The sequence below is a fragment of the Protomyctophum bolini genome, assembly GCF_963924005.1.
Source record: "Protomyctophum bolini genome assembly, chromosome: 5".
Lineage (NCBI taxonomy): Eukaryota > Metazoa > Chordata > Actinopteri > Myctophiformes > Myctophidae > Protomyctophum > Protomyctophum bolini.
In genome coordinates, this window is record NC_137866.1 from 21,334,646 (window position 1) to 21,358,118 (window position 23,473).

The 23,473-nt window shown below is 41.4% G+C and overlaps 1 protein-coding gene and 1 long non-coding RNA gene across 28 annotated transcripts in view; both read right to left on the minus strand.

Annotated features, from left to right (window-relative positions):
* Positions 1-7,893: 7,893 nt before the first annotated feature.
* Positions 7,894-9,035, minus strand: LOC308316174. The gene is made up of 4 exons (XR_013964127.1): positions 8,972-9,035; positions 8,458-8,608; positions 8,118-8,306; positions 7,894-8,025 (listed from the first exon to the last, which is right to left on the minus strand). It is a non-coding gene; the product is annotated as an uncharacterized lncRNA (long non-coding RNA).
* Positions 9,036-13,770: 4,735 nt separating this feature from the next.
* The window catches only part of hspg2 (heparan sulfate proteoglycan 2), a 115,977-nt gene continuing 106,274 nt past the window's right edge, over positions 13,771-23,473 (minus strand). For 22 of the 27 annotated variants that reach the window (XM_080764717.1, XM_080764712.1, XM_080764718.1 and 19 more), the window contains 10 exons: positions 23,066-23,237; positions 22,352-22,474; positions 21,124-21,180; positions 19,753-19,828; positions 19,009-19,087; positions 18,433-18,480; positions 17,763-17,833; positions 17,461-17,544; positions 17,182-17,285; positions 13,771-17,084 (listed from right to left, as the gene is read on the minus strand). In XM_080764717.1, coding sequence (XP_080620843.1) covers positions 16,912-17,084; positions 17,182-17,285; positions 17,461-17,544; positions 17,763-17,833; positions 18,433-18,480; positions 19,009-19,087; positions 19,753-19,828; positions 21,124-21,180; positions 22,352-22,474; positions 23,066-23,237 — 987 coding nt within the window. In that variant the 3' untranslated portion in view covers positions 13,771-16,911. The remainder of the gene's footprint in view (positions 17,085-17,181; positions 17,286-17,460; positions 17,545-17,762; positions 17,834-18,432; positions 18,481-19,008; positions 19,088-19,752; positions 19,829-21,123; positions 21,181-22,351; positions 22,475-23,065; positions 23,238-23,473) is intronic. The other 5 variants (XM_080764713.1, XM_080764716.1, XM_080764723.1 and 2 more) reach the window with 3 other exon arrangements.

Sequence of the window (23,473 nt, forward strand, 5' to 3'; positions counted from 1 at the left end):
ATAATGCAGTGCATGTGCCCTCTCCCTACGCTCATTCTGTAGCTCCGAGATGAGGTCGCACACTGGGCCCCTCCCACCGCGGTGCAGAAACGGCACATGTCTCCACAAGGAACGCTTCTTACCCTTTTCTGCACAATGAATCCAAAAAGTGAAGGGCCAAAATAGTTTTACACTAATTCGTCATTATTTAATATTTACTGAAAAGTATTATTATTATCAAGACGAACAATTCCTGTACAAAGATGCAACCTTTCATTACATTATATTAACATTCACTGCTAGGAGAATTTTCTTTAGGCATGGTTGTGAGAAAAAAAGAAAAACAAAAGTAAAGAAAAAAGAAAATTACAACATTGTACTGATTGATGCTAGTGTTGTTATGAGTGCTTGTTCTCTGTGACACAGGTTAAAGGTTATCTCAGATTATTTTGTTTTGCATAAGCCTACAATTTCTACAATTTGAGTGATCTCAAGGTGTGCCCACTGTTAGCCTTTTTCTCCCAAAGTTGATGACTTTGTTGTTACACTTGTTACACTTGTTTTTTTAGAGGGGAGATGTTGTGATAAGAGATATGACTGCCCCCTGTGGGGAGGCAGGTAGTTCTATAATAAAGATGGCTGACTGATAACACCAGGACCGGGTCTCTCTGAATATTATCATAATACTGCATAGGACCCGTGGACTTAGCACCCTCTAGCCAGACTTCTGTGCTCTATAGCGGAACAGCTTAATGACATAATCGTTCACGTTGTGACCAGGGGGGCAGTCAGACAGATATTTCGTGAAGCCACTAAGGAAATCGGGACTTCCTGAAAGTTCATATAATGGCCTGTTGTGGCGCTGTCATTGGGCCCAAAAAAACCCATAGCTCCATAGAGGCCCATGTATTTGGGCCCAACTTCACCTAGACTGTATTACCTTAATAAACATGGTCCTGAATACTTTCTGCTTCCAGTCACTAGTTTAAAGTCTCATTTCTCATGTCATAATATTCTTTTTGGAAAATGATGGTCCCATTTATTAAAATAATGACCACAGTTACTTACTGCCTTTTATGCCGGCTGGCAGCAACAAAGGATCTCCACTTCAGTCTGTTCTGGGCCAGCGTCTTCATAGCTCAAACTCAAAGGACATAAAAGACACAAAAGACTGGGAAAGTCTCAGGGTGCCTTTTCCCAACTCCGTTCCATCTGGAGGTCAAAGTAATGCAGCCTTAAAACCAAGATGCTCCTATACAACAACAATGTAAAGTCTGTTCTGCTGTACAGCTCCGAGACAGAGTAATTAAATCAGACGTAAGGAAAATTGAAGTGTTCCACAACCGATGCCTCCGGCGAATATGCCAGATCTTTTGGCCAAATAAAATCTCTAATAATGAACTGTATAAACAAACAGGGAGCCAGAGCATCACCAAGGAGATTACACATCGACGCCTGAGATGGCTATAGTGCTGAGACATGTGCTGAGAATGAAGCAGGACCACATCACAAAGGTGGCCTTAATTTAACACAATGGCAGCCAAATCTATACAATGGTACCCACTGCCCAATTCAATAGCCTTTACAATTTCAGGCCCTTCTTGGAATGTGTCTGTCTGTGGGCCAGCTAATATCAAGCCTCTCAGAGCTCACATGCAGAAACTCAGTCAATGAAGGTTTGTCCTGCACAAACAGTATATGACATTATATAACATTATATGGATATTTCATCGTGATGTGGCTCCGAAATATACGACAAGTGCTCATTGAAGCCTTATGGGACGAAGAGAAGTAAGAAAGTAAGTCTTTATAGATCCCCAGGTGTGATTCAGGGTCTTCAACTGAACTCTCCCTCCACTGTCACGCCATGTGTTCTTGGGTCGGCCTCTTTTGCGTTTGCCCTCTGGTGTCCAGTGAAGTGCACTGTGATGTTGTCCTGTTGTCTTCGTATGACATGCCCAATCCATTTCCACCGTCTTCTCATAAGGATGGTATCCATGGTTTCTTGTTTGCACAGATCAAGAAGGTGTTGGTTGGAGATGGTTTTGGGCCAGAATATTAGTTGAATTTTCCGTAAGCTTTTGGTGTGGAAGGTTGACAGTTTGTGGAGATCATTTTCTGTCGTTCTCCAACATTCAGAACCGTATAGCAGGGTAGACAGGACACAGCTCTGGTACAGTCTAAATTTGGTGTTGGTGCTGTACTGGGCCGACTTCCAGACGTTGTTAAGCCTCTGTAAGGTGTTTCTGGCCTTGCTGAGCCTGCTTGTGATGTCGCTAAATGCGCCTCCATCATGACTTACTACGCTGCCTAAGGCTTCGCTCACACGGTCACAACAGAATGTTGTATAGCTGATGCATGAGACTTGTTTACTGATGCAAGCTCGCAATGCATTTCCAATGGGAGTCACATGGTTTGACACAACATTTTTGTTGTATGAGGGGGAGGGGGCAGTCAAAACACAGCCGAAAGCCGTACAACAAAAATGTTGTGTCAAACCATGTGACTTCCATTGGAAATGCATTTGGGCGGCCATGACACTTACCCTTTGTTTACATCTAGCATCCAACAATGTTGTATGCTAGATGCGAAGGTGTGAGGGAGGCCTAAGGCCTGACTCACACCTTCACAACAGATTGATGTATAGCTGATGCATGAGACTTGTTTATTGATGCAAGCTCGCAATTAATTTCCAATGGAAGTCACATTTTTGTTGTACGGCTTTCGGCTGTGTTTCGACTGCCCCCCTCCCCCTCATACAACAATTTTCTTTTGTCAAACCATGTGACTCCCATTGGAAATGCATTGCGAGCTTGCATCAGTAAATTATTCAGCCCTGTATACATTTCGGCCATTTGAAAATAGCAGATCTATACTTTTGTACTTTTACTTTACTTTACTTGAGTACATTTTTAATATGGGACTTCTACTTGTAACGGAATACATCTACATTGCAGAAGTGGTACTTTTACTTAAGTAAAACATTTGAGTACTTTTCCCACCACTGTGAATGAGTTAAAGGCCATTTAGGTGCAGAGGTGAGTGTACGTTTTTTTCTGAGGACAGTGTTACTTGAGGTCAGGAGGAGATCTACCAATTCTAGGACACTTGAACAATGGAAAAAGAAAGTCAAAACCATGTGCCTGTACCGTACATACATCATGGTGAGTGATTAGATCATGATAAAGGGCATGACGCCATGACAGCTAGATTTAAAGGAATTAATGCAGTGTCACAACAAATGTTATGCAAGGGCTCCTAACTTTGATCAGAGGTGAACAAACAAATGATTGTGGAGTGTTATTATATAGTTAAATATTGTTACACTTTGAAATACTTTCTCTCAACGGTGAAAACCTTTTTCAGCAAGCTTTACTTGCCCAGTTCTGACTTAATTTGCTTTTATATGAACCATTCCTTCTGAACAGAACTTTTTTGCTGCACAATTTTCCACTTTAAATTAAAAGAACATCACACCCGTGTGAACTGAGTGGTGCAACCCCCCCCCCCCCCCCCCTCCTCCTCTCTCTCTCTCATTAGCAGGCAACAGTGCAGCCCCTACTGGTAGTAATAGTCATACTGGTGCTCATAGTCACATAGGTGGGTTAACGTCACATAGGTGAACACGGACATTGCTGTTCCTTGGAGTGGTTGCACCACTCAATAAAATGGGCCACAGACATAATAGACAAGTCTTGCCATGGACACGTTTGTCTGGGTACTGTATATATGGACGTTTTGATGACCCCTGGGCCCTGGTTACACATCATTATCACAACCTGAAAGACTGCATCACTATCTGCTCCGCTAAGGTGGCGGTATGCCGTCAATGTTCTCTTGCACCTATACAACACAAACACAACAAGCCTGCAGCCAGCTACTCTGATGGCTGGGCGTGGCTCCCTTTTATTCAGTCAGCAGCCAGGTGTCACAGCTGTCCTGAATATGGGTGATACAGGCTACAAGCTTGTAGATCTGCTATTTTCTTTTAATATTAAAAATGTGGCACAAATCTTTGAATATATATTCTTTAAGAGCAAACGTTTTTAACTCAAATCTTTGCTTCTGGGGGTCCCTGGAATAACATATTTTCAGATGGGGGTCCGCAGCCAAATACAGATAATTCCGGGAGTCCTTGACATGAATAAGGTTGAGCACTGAACCTTTTCTTAATTATGATTCATTGTTTCATATTTTATGTTCACATCTTATTACTATGTTAAAAAAGACCTTGTAAATCTTCTTGTATCTGGTGCACAGGACTGCCTTGTCACCCAGTGATGTCATATCAATATTTGTGTGTGTATTAATTCCACTATCAGCTGTCACCCACTCCAGATTGACCATTGTACCAAAGGGAAATAAGATTAAATGGAAAACAACATGACAACAACTTTGCCCTTAAAGATGAGGATAAACATACACTCTCACCCCATGAGATAAAGAGTCATCAACAGAATCCTAATCACGGAACTTGATTAAAGTAAAAAACAGGATTCAGACGATCGGACGCCCATGACAGCCTGATGACACCTCACTCTGATGGGACCTTTCAACCTATTGAAATGTGACAGCTGAATTCTGAATCTTTGTGCAAAATGATGTGACTTTCATTCAGAGCACTTAGGAGAATTCTCTCTCCTCTATTCTTTACATCTGTACACGCTCTGGATCTGAAGAAAACTAAAGATAACTTTAATAGAAATACTTTAAGAACTTGTCTTGTGTCAAAATCCTTTCATCTTTTGAGGTTTTTGATACTTTGGGTTCTCACTTTTCCAGTGAAGATTTATAAGGTTTTTGATACTTTGGGTTCTCACTTTTCCAGTGAAGATTTATAAGGTTGAGGTATCTGGTCTTTTTGGCTATTTTAATAGCCCCACTCAGATTTATATCTGTCAAGCACCACTGACATAGAAACAGGAAACATATTTTTAGAATCGTCCTCAGGTCTAAATGGGTTAAAGGACGGCAGTCATTTTCATTCTTTGAGGGAGGGAGTCAGGGCAGTCCACACTTGAGTGGCAGTGCTGTAGAAGGAGAATTTTGTTTTGAAAGTGGGTGCTACTAGATCGTTGTTCTCGCTTCCTCTAGTATTGTGGCAGTGGCTATGGCTGTGGCCCGGGTGTCGCTCACTTGTTTGCGGTAGTTATAGTCAGGTATGCGGGTACTGGAACCAGCTCAGTGGCCTTGTGGTTAGAGTGTCCGCCCTGAGACTGGGAGGTCAGGGTTCAATCCCCGGCCGGGTCATACCAAAGACTCCAAAGAATGGGACCCAGTGCCTCCCTGCTAGACACTCAGCATCAAGGGTTGGATTGGGGGGTAAGTCCCTGCGACATACTAGCATCATGTCCAGGGGGTGTACTTGTGCATCAAGCTGCCTCACGCTACAGAAACAGGAGATAGGCTCCTGCCCTATGGGCCTCATGGCTTGGTAAGGCTACTTACTGAGGGCATAGAGGCCAAAGCTGCATTTACAAATTCAAATATCAATCACAATTTTAAATCAAAATGGGTTGCAAAAAGATGGGTCATATGGCCCCGGCCCCCAGGCTGAGAAGTAGTCGAATTAGTTTGTTTTGGGAGGTTGGCAGGGAGTCAGGGACCACCTGGTACCCCCTCAAACCACTAAACTGTCTAGTAGGGCACTTAACTGTCTAGTAGGGCACTTAACTGCCCTACTAGACTATCAAAGACAAGTTGTGGCTAACAGTATATTATCCGCACAGCACAGACAACCTTGCCACCAAGGTTCATGTTGGTATTATTTATATTGTGAGGGGCCGGGGTTCATAAATAATAATCTCTAGTCTCTATTATATTGATGAACATTTTGTATTACCAGGCTACCAGCAGAGAATATCTTATGCTCTAACCTTGTCTCTCCTGTGCAAATATTATTTTATCACTGAAAGCATACTATCCTTGTTAATCCTATCAGTTATCAGCAATCCAGACAGTTTTTAAGTTGTTTGAAAAATATTTGGTCAGACACACCCCCTCCTCTAAACCCCATATACTCAATGAAAACAAGTCTCTGGTTCCGGCGATTGATATTGTCCTCCGATAGGCAGACCTTCCTTCTTCGATTAGACCATGCAAATTCATACACATATTAACGCTTAAATTAATGATGAACTCGTACATTAACTCATCATTCATTCCTAATGGTGAAGTGACAAGTCATTATGAATAAACCAGAGACCACGTCACACCTGCAAGTCCTCCATGATCCTTTACTAAATGTGCTAAATAGATTTCAAAACACTGATCACCACCTATGTACAAGGACAACAAATCCCTCCCTCAGGTCTGGTGATGCCACCCCCTGGTGGTCGGCCTAGACAAAGCAACAGACCTGGGGTGACGTGACAGGGCCTTCTCGGTTGCAGCACCCTCCAGCTCACAGCAAAGCTGTCCCCACCCTCACCTCTTTTATTTGCATTTGGACTAAAAGGCCTAGTCCAATAGGATTCCGATTATAATCCTATAAAAAAAATCCAATAGGATTTTTTTCTATGGGATTATTATCCTATAAGAAATTATCCAATAGGATTTGTTCCAAAATCTTATAGGATCTTTTTCTTGTAGGATTTACTTCTATAGGATTATTATCCAATAAGAAATCCAATAGGATCCCATTTGATTCTTGTACTGGAATCGTTTAAGATGTTTATAATCCAATAGAATTCTGAAAAGAAATTCTGAAAGAAATTAAAGCAAACACAATCGAACAGTAGGCTAATTTATTTCAGTTTCAGAGAGATAGAAATGTCATTAAATAGGACTGACTGTGTAGACTAATATGCATGTCAAACTGGGGGTCCTTGAAATTCTGTTTTTTTTTTTTTTTTTAAGCTGTATGCAATACCTGCCATTAATATAGTGGTTGCAACTGTATTCATTGATTGCCCGATTGAGTCCCGTGGTGGTATTTCTGCTCTGGTTTTTGTCAATATTAAGTAGTTCCGGTCATTTTGTGGAGGGGCACTGGAGCCCCGCAGTAAAAGTAAATTAATCCACAAAACTAACATCATTTGTATTGTTGACCTTTCTAAAATATTAGTTTGACTTTGACCCCTCTATCACATGGAACTATTTTTTGGGGCGTAGTGGTACGGACACAAAAAACATAGTTCCGTGTGATAGAGGAGTAAACAATTTTGCACTAATATTTTAGAACAATAGAAATGATGTTGTGGATTCATTTACTTTTAATGCGTGGCCCCAGTGCCCCCCCCACAAAATGACCGGAACTTAATATTTCACAAAAAACAGAGCAGAACTCCCACCACGGGACTCAATCGGGCAATCAATGAATACAGTTGCAACCACTATATTAATGGCAAGTATTTCATACAGTTAAAAAAATCTGAACTATCCCTTTAAAGTTCTTCTCTGTGAAACAACATTATAATGGTCAACAACACACTTGACTGTTTTGGACAGTCTTTCAGGATTTCTAAAACAAAATGTACACTCCAGAATTAGAAGAGGCCCAGTCCAGGGGCAAAGTCCTTGCTTTTTAGCTGACTCTCTTCAAGTGGCCATCCAGACAGAGAGAGAGAGAACACTGACTCCTACATACATGCTACTCGTAGATGGAGTTGTACACTCTTTTTACTGTGACAGGAAGTTTGCCTGCATCCTTCAATTTCAGAACAACACACTCCAAAAAGGTCAGTGTCTTTTTCAGTCCTTTAGGGTACTGGATTCTGAACACAAAATATATGCACAGTAGGAGTCCCAGTGCCATTGAGATGCCTTTGGGTATGGGCACTGCCACTGATGACGCGGAGGAGGAAACACGCCGCCAGCACCCACAGCGCCCCGAGCGGGAATCGAACCCAGGACCTTCTAGCTGTGAGGCGACAGCACTACCAACTGTGCCACCGTGCCCCTCCATCAGTCAGTTTTTGTTACTTGAAAATCTAACCAGTTCAAATTAGATTCTGGCAATTACCTTTTTTCTGCCATCGCAGCGAGCTTATTGAGGATTTGTTGGTCCACATCAATGTTGGCGATATCTCTCAGATCCCAAGCGAGCTTTAGAAGGCAAAGTAGAAGAAACATGTATAAAATATAGTCATAACTCATGCAATTAAATAAGGAGACAATTGACACATTATTGTACTTACTATTTTGGATAGTCTGAGACATGGGAACTCAGAGAGCGTCTCTTCTGTGCTGTGGTTGGTTTCTGCGGTACAATTTGATTCGTGTCAACCTTTCTTGAGGAGCTCTAGGTCTGGACGGACCTTCTCCGTTTCCTCTTTCATGACTCTCAAATGTTCTTTAATGCCTTGGTCATCTTCTCCTGTATCAATCTATGAATCAAACAAGTTCTACAGATTCAAGTAAATTGCATAAAATTGTTGAAAAATACACACATTGGACCTTTAAATGTATCAGCATAAAGGTCCTAACGTTCATTCTGCACAGACTAGTTTTCAGCTAAAACAGATTGACAGTTTTTACCATGGTGCTTGGATTAACCTCAGCTGTCTCTGTCTGACGAGGTCGCTTCCTTCCAGTCCAATTTTCTGTTATTCGTGCCATTTCATTGTTAGACACAAGTAGCTTCCTTTCTTTTTTTTAATTTATTGTGCAGTGAATCAAGCATGGCATCCTGTGAAACAAAGTTTTTCAAGTTGTAAAAGATGAATAGAAACACTAGAATGCATCTCTTACTAGAAAACCCTTACTAGAAAGTATGGGGGAAAAGTGCCCCTATTCTGACACTCACTGAAAATAGCAGATCTACAAGCTCACAACATGTCAAATTACAACACATTGTGAGCTTATCATTTTGATTGATTATTGTTGGTCGAGAGAATTGGTGTAGAATGTGGAAAAAGAGCAAACCAGGCATAGAGCTGACCCCAGTCTACCAAGTATTAGTTTACCAAGTATAGCGCTCAGTTTCAGTGGTTAACAGCGACACATAGAATTGTACCGATGCAGGTAACAACATGAACAAATAAAAACTTACATAGCCAGACCCAATGCTTTCCCTGAGGAATGGGTAGTCCAGGTTTAGGGTTGACAGAAGTTCCACATACTGAAAACGAGTTGGGAGCCTAAAAAGGAAAATCAAACAGTAGTAGTGTTGATATTAGCCATAATAATTAGACACTGACAATTGACACACGTCACACTGATAAGAAGTTAAGAACCTGTATGTGTGCGCAGGTCGGGGTCAAAAGAAACGCTCATTATATGCAATGTAAAAGTGGTCACAGCACTGACATGTAAAAATGCATCCCATCAAACTTTCAGATGCTGTTTTTCCCCCAGTGTGGAAGAAGATTTAGGGTGGATGTTTACTGCGATCCCTTGCTCTTGAAATATACCTTGTTTTATGTTGTTAAGTATACAGTAGAGTATATGAATGGACCCCTACAATGACTGGTCAGTTATGATGATGTAACCTTTTCTCTCTCAAATGAAAATAATCTCTCCTCACTATTTGCAACATCCCGTGTGAGGTGGAATGGTCCATCTGACATGGATACTTCTATGATGAATCTTTACATACCGATACAGTGCAGTGCCATGACAATTAATCAAGAGGAATAATGAGAGGAAGAAAAGATAACTCAGAGAGATGACCAGCATAAATGGTGAACTTACTGAACTACAATGAAATCATCAGTAGCTAAATTAATTACTATTCTGGTAATCTTTATGTAAACACATTTTCATACCAATACATCACTTTCATACCAATACAACAAGTTATACATAACATAAAATAATAAATAAATACATACTGGTATATAAGTAGAGCAACTAACTTAACATTATATTACTCATGTTGGCTATTCAACATAATATCTGGTCTCAAGCCCAATTTTGCACCAGTGATTCCCATAGGAGATTTGTGGTATTAATTCAAAATGAATCAGGACATTTCAAGTTTCAAGGAAAATAGCTATAGCCAATCTACAAACTCACAGCCTATTGCAATGCAATTGGCTTGCACCCGAAGATAGTTAAAGCCTGTGTTTTTCCCAAATGGAAGGTTTATATTAAAAATACTCAATATCCATAAACAACCATTTCCACCGTCTTCAAAGAAACCACACCACATAGCCCCTCCGCCGAGGTTCCATGTGTTATGGGACAAGTACTATAAGTATGCAAACAAATAGCAAATTACCAAAATAAAGTTTCCCCTGTGACATAAAAAAAACGGAGTTCTTTGCCATTTAATAAACAGTTAAACACTCACCTAAAAAGAACGCTGAATAAACTGCTGAAAGTGGGAGTCCATCAGTCCAAGACGTGACGCAGTTTTTATTATTTCCTCTTCTGGAAAGTTCAAATCTCGCGCTAAGGACAGCCAGTGTACGCTTGTCAAAAACGAACAGATCTACAAGCTCACTCCGCGTTGCGACGCGACGAGTTGTTAGCTTGTAGATCTTAACATGAAACCGTGACGTAGTGTCAACCAATAACAAACAAAGAAGCAGTTTACGTCTTGCTTGAATCACGACAGTTTTCTGAGAAATTCTAGAACGAGGTGTGTGTGCGCGTGTGTATTTATCACTCCCAAAACAATAACCAATATTATATTTAAGCAATAAGCCACGAGAGATCTCAGGTTACCGGGTATTTTACACTGGCTGGGGGCGTAGGAAGACCCGAGGCGCAGCCGAGGGTCTTCTACCCCGCTGGGGCCTCGAGTGGCTTATTGCTTTTCTAAAACGGTTACAAACATATGTACCATATTAACCTAATAAAACTATTTAATTCAAAAAAAGTAGCTACGCGTTGCGCTACCAGAGCGAGCCACATAACTTCCTTGTTGTGCTCGGCAAGTAGGCTATGCCTATGTGACGGGAGAATAGCGCTTGATGTTTTTACGGGGCTGCCTGGAGCCACACATTCACTATGAGCCGGGCGGTGCTTAGACCAGGGATACTCAAATAGATTTACCTGTGGGCCACATTACAAAAATGGCAAGGGGCCAGGGGCCAGTAGATAAAATTACGACATTAATGATACTTGATAACTTCTCTCTTTCAATTGCTTTATTTTCGCAAAATGTATCAAAGTACAATGTGCATGCACACAATATGTAAATAAATAAATGTGTTACATTTTCTTGCATAAACACAAAGAGCTGTTTCCATAACTGCACAAATTATTGCACATAACATGAGTAGCTGTTATAATAACATAATAACATAACATGAGTAGCTCTTTGCCTGCCTGCCTGCCTGTCTGTCTGTCTGTCTGTCCATGAGTAGTTATTTGTCTGTCTGTCAATGAGTAGCTGTCTTACTGTCTGCCTGTCAATGAGTAGCTGTCTGCCTGCCTGTCTATGAGTAGCTGTCTGTCTGCCTGCCTGCCTGTCCAATTGTCCATGAGTAGCTGTCTGTCTGCCTGTCTGAGTAGCTGTCTGCCTGCCTGCCTAATTGTCCATGAGTAGCTGTCTGTCTGCCTGTCTATGAGTAGCTGTCTGCCTGCCTGCCTAATTGTCCATGAGTAGCTGTCTGTCTGCCTGTCTATGAGTAGCTGTCTGCCTTCCTGCCTGTCCAATTGTCCATGAGTAGCTGTCTGTCTGTCTATGAGTAGCTGTCTGCCTGCCTGCCCAATTGTCTATGAGTAGCTGTCTGTCTGTCTGTCTATGAGTAGCTGTCTGCCTTCCTGCCTGTCCAATTGTCCATGAGTAGCTGTCTGCCTGCCTGTCCAATTCTCCATGAGTAGCTGTCTGTCTGCCTGTCTATGAGTAGCTGTCTGACTGCCTGCCTGTCCAATTCTCCATGAGTAGCTGTCTGTCTGTCTGCCTGTCTATGAGTAGCTGTCTGCCTGCCTGCCAGCCAGCAAGTTGGTTAACAGAAAATAAATGGTTATGGCTGAGTAAAATAAAATACAATAAACACAATTTGCCTGAAAATAGATTACCCAGCTATGACCTTTTTCATGAAAAAAAATGAGTAGTGATATGGCTGACTGAGTAAAATAAAACAATCTACCTGAAAATAGATAGCTATAAGTGAAGAGCAATTTCCGCAATTTCCGCAATTTCCATTTCCGCAATTTCCGCAATTTCCATTTCCGCAATTTCCTCAATTTCCATTTCCGCAATTTCCGCAATTTCCATTTCCGCAATTTCCGCAATTACCATTTCCGCAATTTCCGCAATTTCCATTTCCACCATTTCCGCAATTTCCGCAATTACAATTTCCGCAATTTCCGCAATTTCTATTTCCGCAATTTCCGCAATCCCCAAGCTTTTATTTTCGTTCGAGTAATAGTACAACTCTAATAGTATTACTTATAATAATGTAATTAAAGATAACTTCATTCAGATTTATTTATTTTAGCCAATCAGAATGAAGTATTGGGACTACCCGTTTTAGAAATATACACACACACACACACACACACACACACACACACACACACACACACACACACAAATATAGGCCTAATATAATTGAAGGTCGCAATTACATGTATGGGCCAAAATGGCCCATACATGGGGAAAACCCACATTGTGCCCAGGTCTCGCGACATCATTATGACATCATCAGGGATGATTATAAATAAGGGATTATATAGTAAATGCGACCTGCTATGGAGATCCTGATGTCATCAATATTAGTATGGATATATGTCAGAACCTGTTCTGACATTATGTTGATCGTTCCCCATCCGTCCTTCCTCTTCGATGTCTCCCTTTTATCTGATACCTGTCCATTCAAACTATAGACGGGCCTGCCACAAAGTTATGAGTGCAGCGACTGCAGCCGCACCCGGCAACCGGCGAAAACTGCAGTTCTCAACAGGCCTGGAAATGAAGTCCCGGCCCTACCTGGGCCCTCAAACCCTGTACACTCAAGACACTGCCCCCGCTGCCACCCTCCAGATATCCATATTTGGAGCTGACCTGTTCTAACATTCCATATGTTGATCTGACCTCATCAAACATGTACACTCAAGACACGCTCCATATATGGCCAGTGCACACAACCTCGCCCTCAGGCGTCTTACTGGTATAGTTGCGACCGTAGGCCACAGATAAGCACTGTTGTGTTTCTACATTTGAAAAAATGCTACATTTGTTTTAATGGGGATGATTTTTTTTATAAGCAAACACACTTATATTTCCAATAGACTTCCTATAAGATTCCTAATTGACACTTGACTTGAATGATTTTGTTTAAAGGCTTTGGCTGTTGGAATCCTAGGGTTCTGTTGAAACAGAACAGATTCAAATGGAACTTCAGACAATCCTACTGGAGTTCCTGAAGTTCCAATATAATCCTATAGGGTTCTGTTGGAACTTTGGACATGGCTCCAGGTTCAATTGGAACTTCAGAAAATCCTACTGGAGTTTCTGCAGTTTCAATGGAATCCTATTGAAACTTTGAAAAATCCTGTTGGACTTTCCAAAGTTGGATATAACCTAATCTGAGTTCCCAGAAATAAGATCCTATTGGCACTTTGGAAAATCCAATTGGATTTTATAAAGTGCTGATACAATCCTATAGGATTGTGTTGGATATGTGTAAAAAATAGGATTCCTATAGGATTTCAAAATCCTGTAGGATGCTATTGGACATTTCAAAGATCCTATAGGACTTTTTGACTAGGGCAGTATACAGTATATCGTATATATAGTATACAGTATATCGTATATACAGTATATCATATACATACAGTATACATGAATGACAAATTAACAAATAATGCAGATGAACTGTCCAAACCTATGGGAAATAAACCACAGAAACCCATGTCACCAAATTAAAATAAGTAAACACAAGAGATTATAAATAGCACATGAATTTTGTTTTTAATTAAGAAACACCAAAGGTGGGGAGGGGGCTGGGGTTCTTTCAACACTGGAAATGGAGTCAGGAACACAAGCAGGTCATCCTGACGTGGACAATATTAATTCTGATGCACTTTCATTCACTTAACTCGCCTCGGTGATAATTCATCTCTACATTGTTTGTCTCTCATTCCAAATTGAAAACACAAGACAAATATGAACAATTTCATGAATCTGAAATTCAAAACTTCCATCAATATTGACAGTGTGCCTATGTCAACGCTTTTAGCCATGCTTCATTTTGCAGTGAAATGTAAAAAAAAGAAAAAAAAGCAGTGTGGATTTGGAGGCAGGTCATGTACAGTAACAGTGTATATACGGTATGCAAGATATGGAAGTCCAGTTTTAAAGCAGATACATTAAGCCTGATTTATACATCGTCATTTGACACACGCCAGTGTCGTGCGACAAAAACAGCCGATCTACAAGACCTCACAATGTGTACATCCGCTATTTTCGGCACACACCTCCGTCATACAACAGATTATAAATTAAGCATTAGAGGCACCTGACAAAAGCACATAGTCTTCCAAACTTTGATTGCAGAGTTGACTGGCTCTTACCTATCCACAGTAATACACAAAACTAAAGCATGGCACCTTTTTTCAGCAGATAAAGATGATTCATTATATATTTGGAGCCTAAGACTTATTTCATCATACCAAACTGAATAAGTGAGACCCGTTTCCCATTGCTTGACCAAGTAGCTCCGGTCAGGCATCGCAGGTTAACACTAAAAAAGGGATGATGTGGGGATGACTGGCGGGTCAGAAGAGCTTCATGGGAGTAGGTTATGAAGACCTCGAGGAACAGGGACAGTTTTCAATCTCAAACAAGAAAGGAAGAAAGGGGTGGGCAGTGGGAGTCAATATACAACAACACAATAACCAGTGAAAAGGAAATTGCAAAAGCCTTTGTGATTGCTCTAAAACATTGCCGTATCAAGCCTGGAGACAGCGATGAAAATAAGAAAATAAAAAGACCTAACAAAAAACAAAGACAAAAAAACAACAAAATAAATAAAAAATGAAAAAACTATAAGTGAAATGATAGTGCTCATTTTTTTTGTTTTTAGAATATTAATACAAATATGTTTAAGTTTAAGGTGAAAACTTGGTGAACTTGATGATGATGGGTGGGTCATCTAAAAGTGGGCGAGCATGTTCTATGGGAGCTACACGACTGGTCACGGCACCTGTTCTATGGGCGCATGTTCTATGGGAGCTACACGACTGGTCACGGCACCTGTTCTATGGGAGCATGTTCTATGGAAGCTACACGACTGGTCACGGCACCTCTTCTATGGGAGCTACACGACTGGTCACATGCAGCACCTGCAGGTGGCTTTCGACATTACCATAGTCTGTCCTATTGAACTCTACATGTTGAGGAAGCATATAACACCTACATGTATATCACATTTCACAAAAACCATGTAGCCTTTAGAGTTCGACGACCGCTGCTATATTCCGACTGACAAAATGACTACTTGAGGCAGTTCTGCGTTGACCCTCCTGAGGATATGGATGATTTCACTTGCACCCACGCCCACGCACACGCACACACACACACACACACACACACACACACAGACACACCAGTAACACCATAAAGAGCCTCAATAATACGTGGATTGTGATAAATGGCCATGAGACACACAGAACCAACAAATCTTCTAAACGTCTAAACGTGTAAACACACATTCTCAAATGACAACAATAATGTTACCTGGCTGGCAGATAGTTTTATACAAACAATAATTTCTTCAATTTGATCAGCAAACTATAGAACTAGACCCTTTTCTGCTCATAAAACCTTCTATTTTGAGATCCACTCAATCAAACAAGGCTGCAGAGCTTACATCACATCATCATAAAATCAATCTTAGAAGCACAAGTGCATCTCCTCTTACACTGACATCCAAGCTAAACTCTACGACAACAGTAAAAGGCGACAGACAGACAGTTATATGACTGTGGGTCTTCATGTCTGACGTTAGCACCAAGTTTTCATTCATAAAACGAAAAAAGAAAAGAAAAACAGACACAGAAGAGGCCACCAAGCTATGAAGGAACAAGACTTCAAGCACCAGCGGTTTCTCCAAGAGTTGTATTTGTCTATTTGATTTCTGTTGGTTTTTCCGCTGTGTCTTCACCTGCCGTGACCATGCGCAGCCCCCCCCTCTCTCAACAGGATGCAAAAATACTCGTAATCATGCTCGCCCCCAAAAGGTTCCCTTAAGGTTGGTTGATACTTGGCCGCGCAAGTCTGTGGTGTCCCGTGCCAGACATAGCCGATCTACAAGCTAACAAAGTGTCCCGAATGCAACTCGTTGTGGGCTTGTAGATCGGCTATGTCGTACGACATAAAGCATAAACCAGGCATTACAGACGTGAAGGAAGAAGGCCTAAATGTCTTCAAGTATTAATACAGTTAGGCCCATGACAAAAAAAATCTAAACAAAAAGACCTGGACACACTGTATTAGAACCCCAGAATAAACTCCAGGGAAAAGTAGAAGAGCAGTTATGGTTAGTTTGCATGTTTCCCCCCACAAATATAATATATATACTATATTCATATGTATATAAATAAAAATTCAGTGCTGTAAAAACATCTCCAACTCCATAGGATCTGACCCATCGTAGAAGGCCTATAGCATTTTACTCTTTACTCTTCTCATCATGGCTAAAGCTACTGCAGAGAGTATGTAAACTGTACTGGTTCTCCTGTGTTAATAGTCCTTCATCGAGCAATACAACACTGAGAAAGAGAAGACTTGTTAATATCGCTTTCATGATTTCTCTCTTTGTGTGTTTTAGTTTTTCAACGCACACAGAGAAAGGCATCCTTTTTGCCTCGTCATGGTTTTCTCTCATCTTTTTTGTTTTGGTAGCAGCGAAGCACCATGTTTGTTTTTTAGTCAGGATCTAGGCATGTCAGTCTCTCTGTGTGTGTGTGAGTGTGTGCGTGTGACTGGGACATCACTCCATAGTCTCTGGGTGTGAGTCTGCATATACGTATGCGTGTGTGTGTGTGTGTGTGTGTGTGTGTGTGTAGATGTGGTTTTGTGTGTGCTGCGGTCTATGAGGAACAAGGCTGCACGTTGACGCCCTGCGCTGCGTGGGCCTGCAGGTCGATGGCCTGGGCTGGTTGCTGGCCTGGTCTGGCATTCATCAGAGAAAGGTTCCTGACGCAGCCCGTCATGCCCGCCGAGAACTTTCCTCCCGTCAGCACGGCCATGTCTGGGGCTCCCCCTGTCGCAATTAGCAATGTTATATTGGATTAGAATTGTTCATAATATAATAATTGTTTAAAAAAATGCATATAAAAGGTTTTCCTCATTGAGCGTACCCAGGTATATGCTGCCTTTAGTATTGACCATGAGGCTTTTGCCCTTGGATTGTCCATGTCGCATGGGTCCTCCGTCTATCTGGATGTATCCCTCTTTACCAGTTCTGTCGGGAACAAACATGCACACTGTAAACTGAACGCCAACAGAACATTACGAATACTAGTGTTCATAGCATCAAATTAAAAAATAAATCATACACATACAGGAATTCACAACAGCGGTGGTGTATGTGTTCTGTGTCAAATGGTGAGTTTATGCAGTAATACTCATCCTCATACCTGACTGCTGTGACCTTATGCCATTTGCCATCATTGATGGGCTCCCAGGACCTGATCACTGCCTCTCCACTGCCCAGCTGGTAACTGGATTATAACATACCGGTACACGACATTAGTCTTTGTGAGCACAGAGTAAATAAAATCGTAACGAAATAGATATTTGTACATTTTACAGTACAGAAACATTACACACAAAAATCTTCCCTGCATGTAGCTGAGGTATCAAACTGGGAAGACAATAATGAGGGTTCCTGTAGGTGGCCAGGCTAAAGAAACATGTGGAAGATATGAAACTACGTCACCTGAAAACAAGGTGTCCATTCTGCACACTAAGGCTGATGAAGTCCTTTCCTTTGCCTTGTTCTCCCAATTCCTGGAAATCCATAAATGTAGCAAAGTAAAAAAAACATTGTGTAGCGTGTACATGTCCTCCAGTATTGCAGACTGAGCAAAATTCATCTTGAGCACAGTATTCAGTATTCAGTATTCAGAGAACAATATGAACAAAATGAAATAAGACTGATGTGACAAACCTTCCATGCAAGATACAAATGAAATGGAAAGCCATGGTGCATTACAAACGTAAAGGCATGACCACACAAAGAATGCTAATTATAAAGATAACTAATTTATAAATATGGTGTTTAATTTTAAACACAACCATAATGACAACACTTGCCAACAATATCATTGGGATCACTTTCCAAGCGATTTGAGCAACACATCACTCACGTTCAACAAGTGAACATTATACAAGTGAACATAGGACATTATGGTTCATGTTTATATGCTCACGTCATTATCGTTATAGTTATCTTCATCGTTATTCTCTGTGTGGACGGCCCTTAACTCTCATTTGAAAACGTGTGGTTTTTAAGAAGTTGTCCTTCATCTGCAGATTCTTACGTTGCATAGAAACCACACGTTTTGAAACATACCGGAAGCCGAGTGTTTTGGTGTTTTGAGAGGTACCTTTTTATTAGCATGCGTCTTGCGCAAATTGCGTGCGCCAATGGTCTCCTGATAAAAAATGGACGGTTAGTTAGAGAGGCAAAGCACAAACCAGGAAACATGCATTAACTTGGTGGTGTCATAGTCAGTTGGGGCCAGCAGCAATCATGCCAACAACAACAACACATATTTAACCAGGCAGTGTAGTGATGGATGAGCCAGTGGTATTCAGAAAGACGGTGCATTCCCAGTGTCAGTGCTGTTTTTATCATGTACATGAAAGCCAGTGTTGCACAGGTGAGACCTGTGAATGGCAGGAGGTGGTGCTGGTTAGGAGTGTGAATGAGCCGGGAGGTTAGGGTGTGGATGGGGATGGTTAGGGTGTAGATGGGGAACAGTGGATGACTCAAGACCATGGATTGAGGATTTGATCTCTGTCCACTCTCAGGGATAACTGACCATATCGACACGGCAGCCATTTTGTCATTAAGTAATACCCCAGAGTTGGGTTTCCCCAAGGGCAAGATGGCCAATCATGTCAATAGTCAATTGCCATAAGGTTATATAGACTATTAAGGACCGACAACCAAAACCTACCACTCCCTGCCACAGGATGAGGGCCTCGCCGGAGCTGGTTTGGAGCTCCAGTTCCATGGTCTCCGGAGAATCGTGGGCACTATGACACAGAACACCATGGAATAAACAAAACACCGTCAGTACATATTTAAATACTACATCTAAGGGAATCCCTTTTGGTGTTTTAACCCCTCAGGCCGGGAACCCATTTTGGGGTTCTGTACAGTATACGTACAGTATTCAAAAAATACAAAAAGTTGATGCTGCTATATAAATATTTGAAGTTTTTCCAGAAAACTTAGGTCAGGCTTTAGAAGGCGTTTTTAGAATCGGCCTTAGGCCTAAATGGGTTAAGTGGTTAAGCTAATGCAGTCAATATGCATAGGTGTGCCATACATACCTTCTAATGCAATCAATATGCATAGGTGTGCCATACATACCTTCTAATGCAGTCAATATGCATAGGTGTGCCATACATACCTTCTAATGCAGTCAATATGCATAGGTGTGCCATACATACCTTCTAATGCAGTCAATATGCATAGGTGTGCCATACATACCTTCTAATGCAGTCAATATGCATAGGTGTGCCATACATACCTTCTTGTATGTATTTGGTTAAAACGGTTAGGGTTTAAAAAAAGGCATGCATGCTCTGTTGCACTGGCCTAAAAGTGTGTGTGTGTGTGTGTGTGTGTGTGTGTGTGTGTGTGTGTGTGTGTGTGTGTGTGTGTGTGTGTGTGTGTGTATGTATGCCATACATACCTTCTTGGGAAAATTGTCTTTGGAAGAGCAACGTATCCATCATCGTGGAAATGTGCAGCATACTGATAAGGAGAATCTAGAACAAACCAAACCAAAATAACTATGGTAAGCATGCCGTGTACACAGTCTGCTGCGATCCTCACTGTTACGGCGCCCCCCGGTGGCGATAGGATGGAAGAAGAAACCCTGGTCAAATATTCCAGGTTGATTACATTTATGATTAAAAATATATGCTTTCAATGAATTAAATCTGGGACTACTCCCAGTCAAACACAATGCTGAACGTGCCTGGATCAATGCCAAACATACAATTTGACATCTTCAACTCAAAATCCATACACAGACAAATAAATAACACATCAAACTGGCTTTCTACAAATTGAACGAGGCTTCAAAACCAGTTGACATGGCAATATCAACAACATCAGCCAACATCATATACAATATCCCTGACCATTCCCAGAGGCGAGTGGCGTTAGTACCACTAGTTTGAGCAAGACCCGATAAGGACTGTGATTGACAGTTCTGCCTTGTTGAACTTCTGTATTGCGTTTTTGAAACTATGCCTAAAACATAAGCCTATTCCTAACCTTAACCTCAGTAAATGGATGTCTAAAGCTAACCTAGGTTGCTCAAACTAGCGTCACCAACGCTACTCGCTTCCCAGAGACAAGCATCAGACAGACACTCACCAAAATAATATCTCCATGCACACATACATAAATTAACAATAATGTCACCTCACCGAAACAGCAATATATATCACATTGTACTTTCAATAAACACTTTTAGTGGTTAGTAACAACACAGCCCTGCTGTTTCAGTATGTGTACAGTATACTGTATACATTGGATGTTGCCACATTGTTACAAAATAAGGTCGGAGGAAAGAATGTTTTGTATCTGGGTTTTCTCTCTTCTTGGTTTGGACAGGCAGTTTTGAACAAGACAGACAAGATTTTGTGATATTGTGAGTGGTTATGTCACAGGACATGACGCTCAAGAAGAAGAAAAAAAAGGGGATTTCTACATGTTTGTGTGGCTCCCAAAAACTATGAAAAAAGGTGCCGCAGGTCTTGACTTGATTCAAGCCAGTTGATATCCCAACTGCATTTGTACCATAACACTAGCATACAATTCACCAGTCATGTAGAATTCCCCTCTCCCAACGTTCCACAGAATAAGTGACATGGTCAACAGTTAGGCAGAGGCAAACGTTTGTGTGGCGTTTGGTTTGTTTATCATGTACATGTGCTTGTGCGTGTGTTAGGCAGTAGACTTGTCGTGTGGGGCTGGATGGGGCCCCCTTGCGGTCAGACGGCCCCTGTTAGTCACGGTCGTGTCAGGCAGACTGAATATTCAGATACTATACCATTTGCCCCGCTACCTTCCATATTCCACAGGGCCTCGGAGAAGCTGGAGACCTGGCCTGCGTATGCGGGATATAGCCATGATGAGAGTGCAGGGGTGAGACACACTTAATCACTTGGGCCTAGGAGGCCCAACCAAATGATGGACTGGGTGTGACACTAAAAGAGGACCTTCAGACTGTTGAGAATTAGAGCCATATGCGCCCCATTCCTGACTGTCTGTCTGTCTAGTGGAAATCTGGCTAAGCTCTAAGTCAGGTTCTGATAAAGCTACACGGTGATTGATGCCTTGGTCAACAGAACACAGACGTTTATTTGGTACTTAAACATGTGTGCTGTTTTAGGAGGACGCACGTTGTAGAGAAGACGGATAAGAACTCCAGGGATGTCTATGCCCTCCGGTTGAAAAACTGCAACAATCCCAAGTATCAAATGGAATTAGCTTTTTTTGTATATAACTTTGTAATGCTACTGATTTTTGTGCGCAACATTCTTGAACATTCTTGAAAACAGGCCATTTTTTATGTCAATCAAGTTGTCTATTAACTTCCCGGGCACTTTAGGGGACGGCCCCATATTTAGTATGATAGCTCATTGTGATGTATTCATATTTTACTATATACAGTCAGTACCTTGCATGATTTTTTATCCTGTCTTGGTACCATAATTAGTCTTTTTTGATACTGTGTAAGAGGATAACAGTTGACACCCGTCTTCAATTACTGTTGATTATATCTCACATATATAAAGACTTCACTTCTTGTCATAACGCTGACGAAGGCCACACAGGCCGAAGCGTGTTCGTTATCAACTCTCGTCAGAGGTAAATAAAATCATGTGAAAAGGACATACAATGAGTGCTGGCATTTTCTTCATTTCAATCAATGAAGTTAATCAATCAATTAAGTTACCATAATTCAAGTGATTTTTTTTAAATTATATATGTTTTAGGGGCATGTCATGTGATCTACTTTGTGATCTACTGGTAGATCGTGATCTACCTTTTGGGCACCCCTGATGTAGATAAACCAATGGCATCTAGTCTACCTGGTATTACTGAAATAAACATGTTTCATTCTTTTATAAAAATTAACCCACTTTTACTACAGTATACATGTGCTGTTGGTTATTTGATTGGGGGAAAAAAAGGATTGTCTTTTTACTCAGTGTTAAGTTGAATGAATGTGAGTGAAATGCAATAACAGAACAAATACTACACCCAACACTTACTTTCGTCACAGTAGAGACCAGTGTGGCTTGTGGTGCACACGCATCGGCCGTCGACACAGCTACCGCCATTCTGGCACTGAAGGCTGCTCTGGCATACGTCCCTCACCACCTCACAGCGCTCACCTGTGTGGTCACATGTCAAAATGTCAGGTTCATGGAAAAGCCCCAGGTCAGGCTTTCAGAGTATACAGAGAATAATAATGAGTGTACAAATGGAATGTGTACACTCTCAGAGTTAAATTAACATTGATTTTACAATATAAATGGGGGGGGGGGGGGGGGGGGGGGGGTTTGTAGCCTAAATGCATGTCAAACTGGGGGGTCCTTGAAATGAAACGGGTTGAGAATCACTTTCTGAGCCGTAAAAATCTTCTCTTATCGGGGGTCCCTGGCATGTCTTTTCAAATGGGGGGTCCGCGGGATAATTAGTGTCAATGTGGGGGTCCTTTAGATGAAAACGTTTGGGAACCACTGGTATACAGTAGGGCATTAAGCAACTAGTCACTAGTCGACTAGTAAATTTCCCCCGATTTTGTAGGCCTCAAGATCAGGTAGATTATAGTTATAGTCACCAATGTACACAGTTTTTAAATGTACAAATATGTAATATGTTACATAAAAGGTAGTTAAACAACTAGTCGACTAGTAAACTAGTCAACTAGTAAAAATGACTAGAAGTGAATGCAGTACATCTACCTGTGAAGAGGAGCTCACCTTCATAGCCGTCCTTACAGAGGCACTGGTACTCGTACTCAGCGCTGGACATGCAGTGGCCGCCGTTGAGGCAGGGCCGGCGGTCACAGGGGCTGTTGTCCACACACTTACGGATCGACCTGCTGTCTGTGAAGCTATAGGACAGGTCTACCTTCTTGTTGTTGATGGAAACCTGAGAGAGTGACAGAGACAAGGTAAATGTACCACTTCATGGCGTGGACCACATTATGCGTTCCCTCTTTGTTTGAATGTTGGACGCTAGCCTAGATTTTCCTTGTACAACAATTCTCTAGTGTCTAATGTTGTTTATCACAAAGCAACGGTGTGGTGCCGATGTTGTATTTACAGAAGTAAAATACAAAAATATTGTTAACAAGAACAAAATGCTGATTCTAGTAGTTACTGATT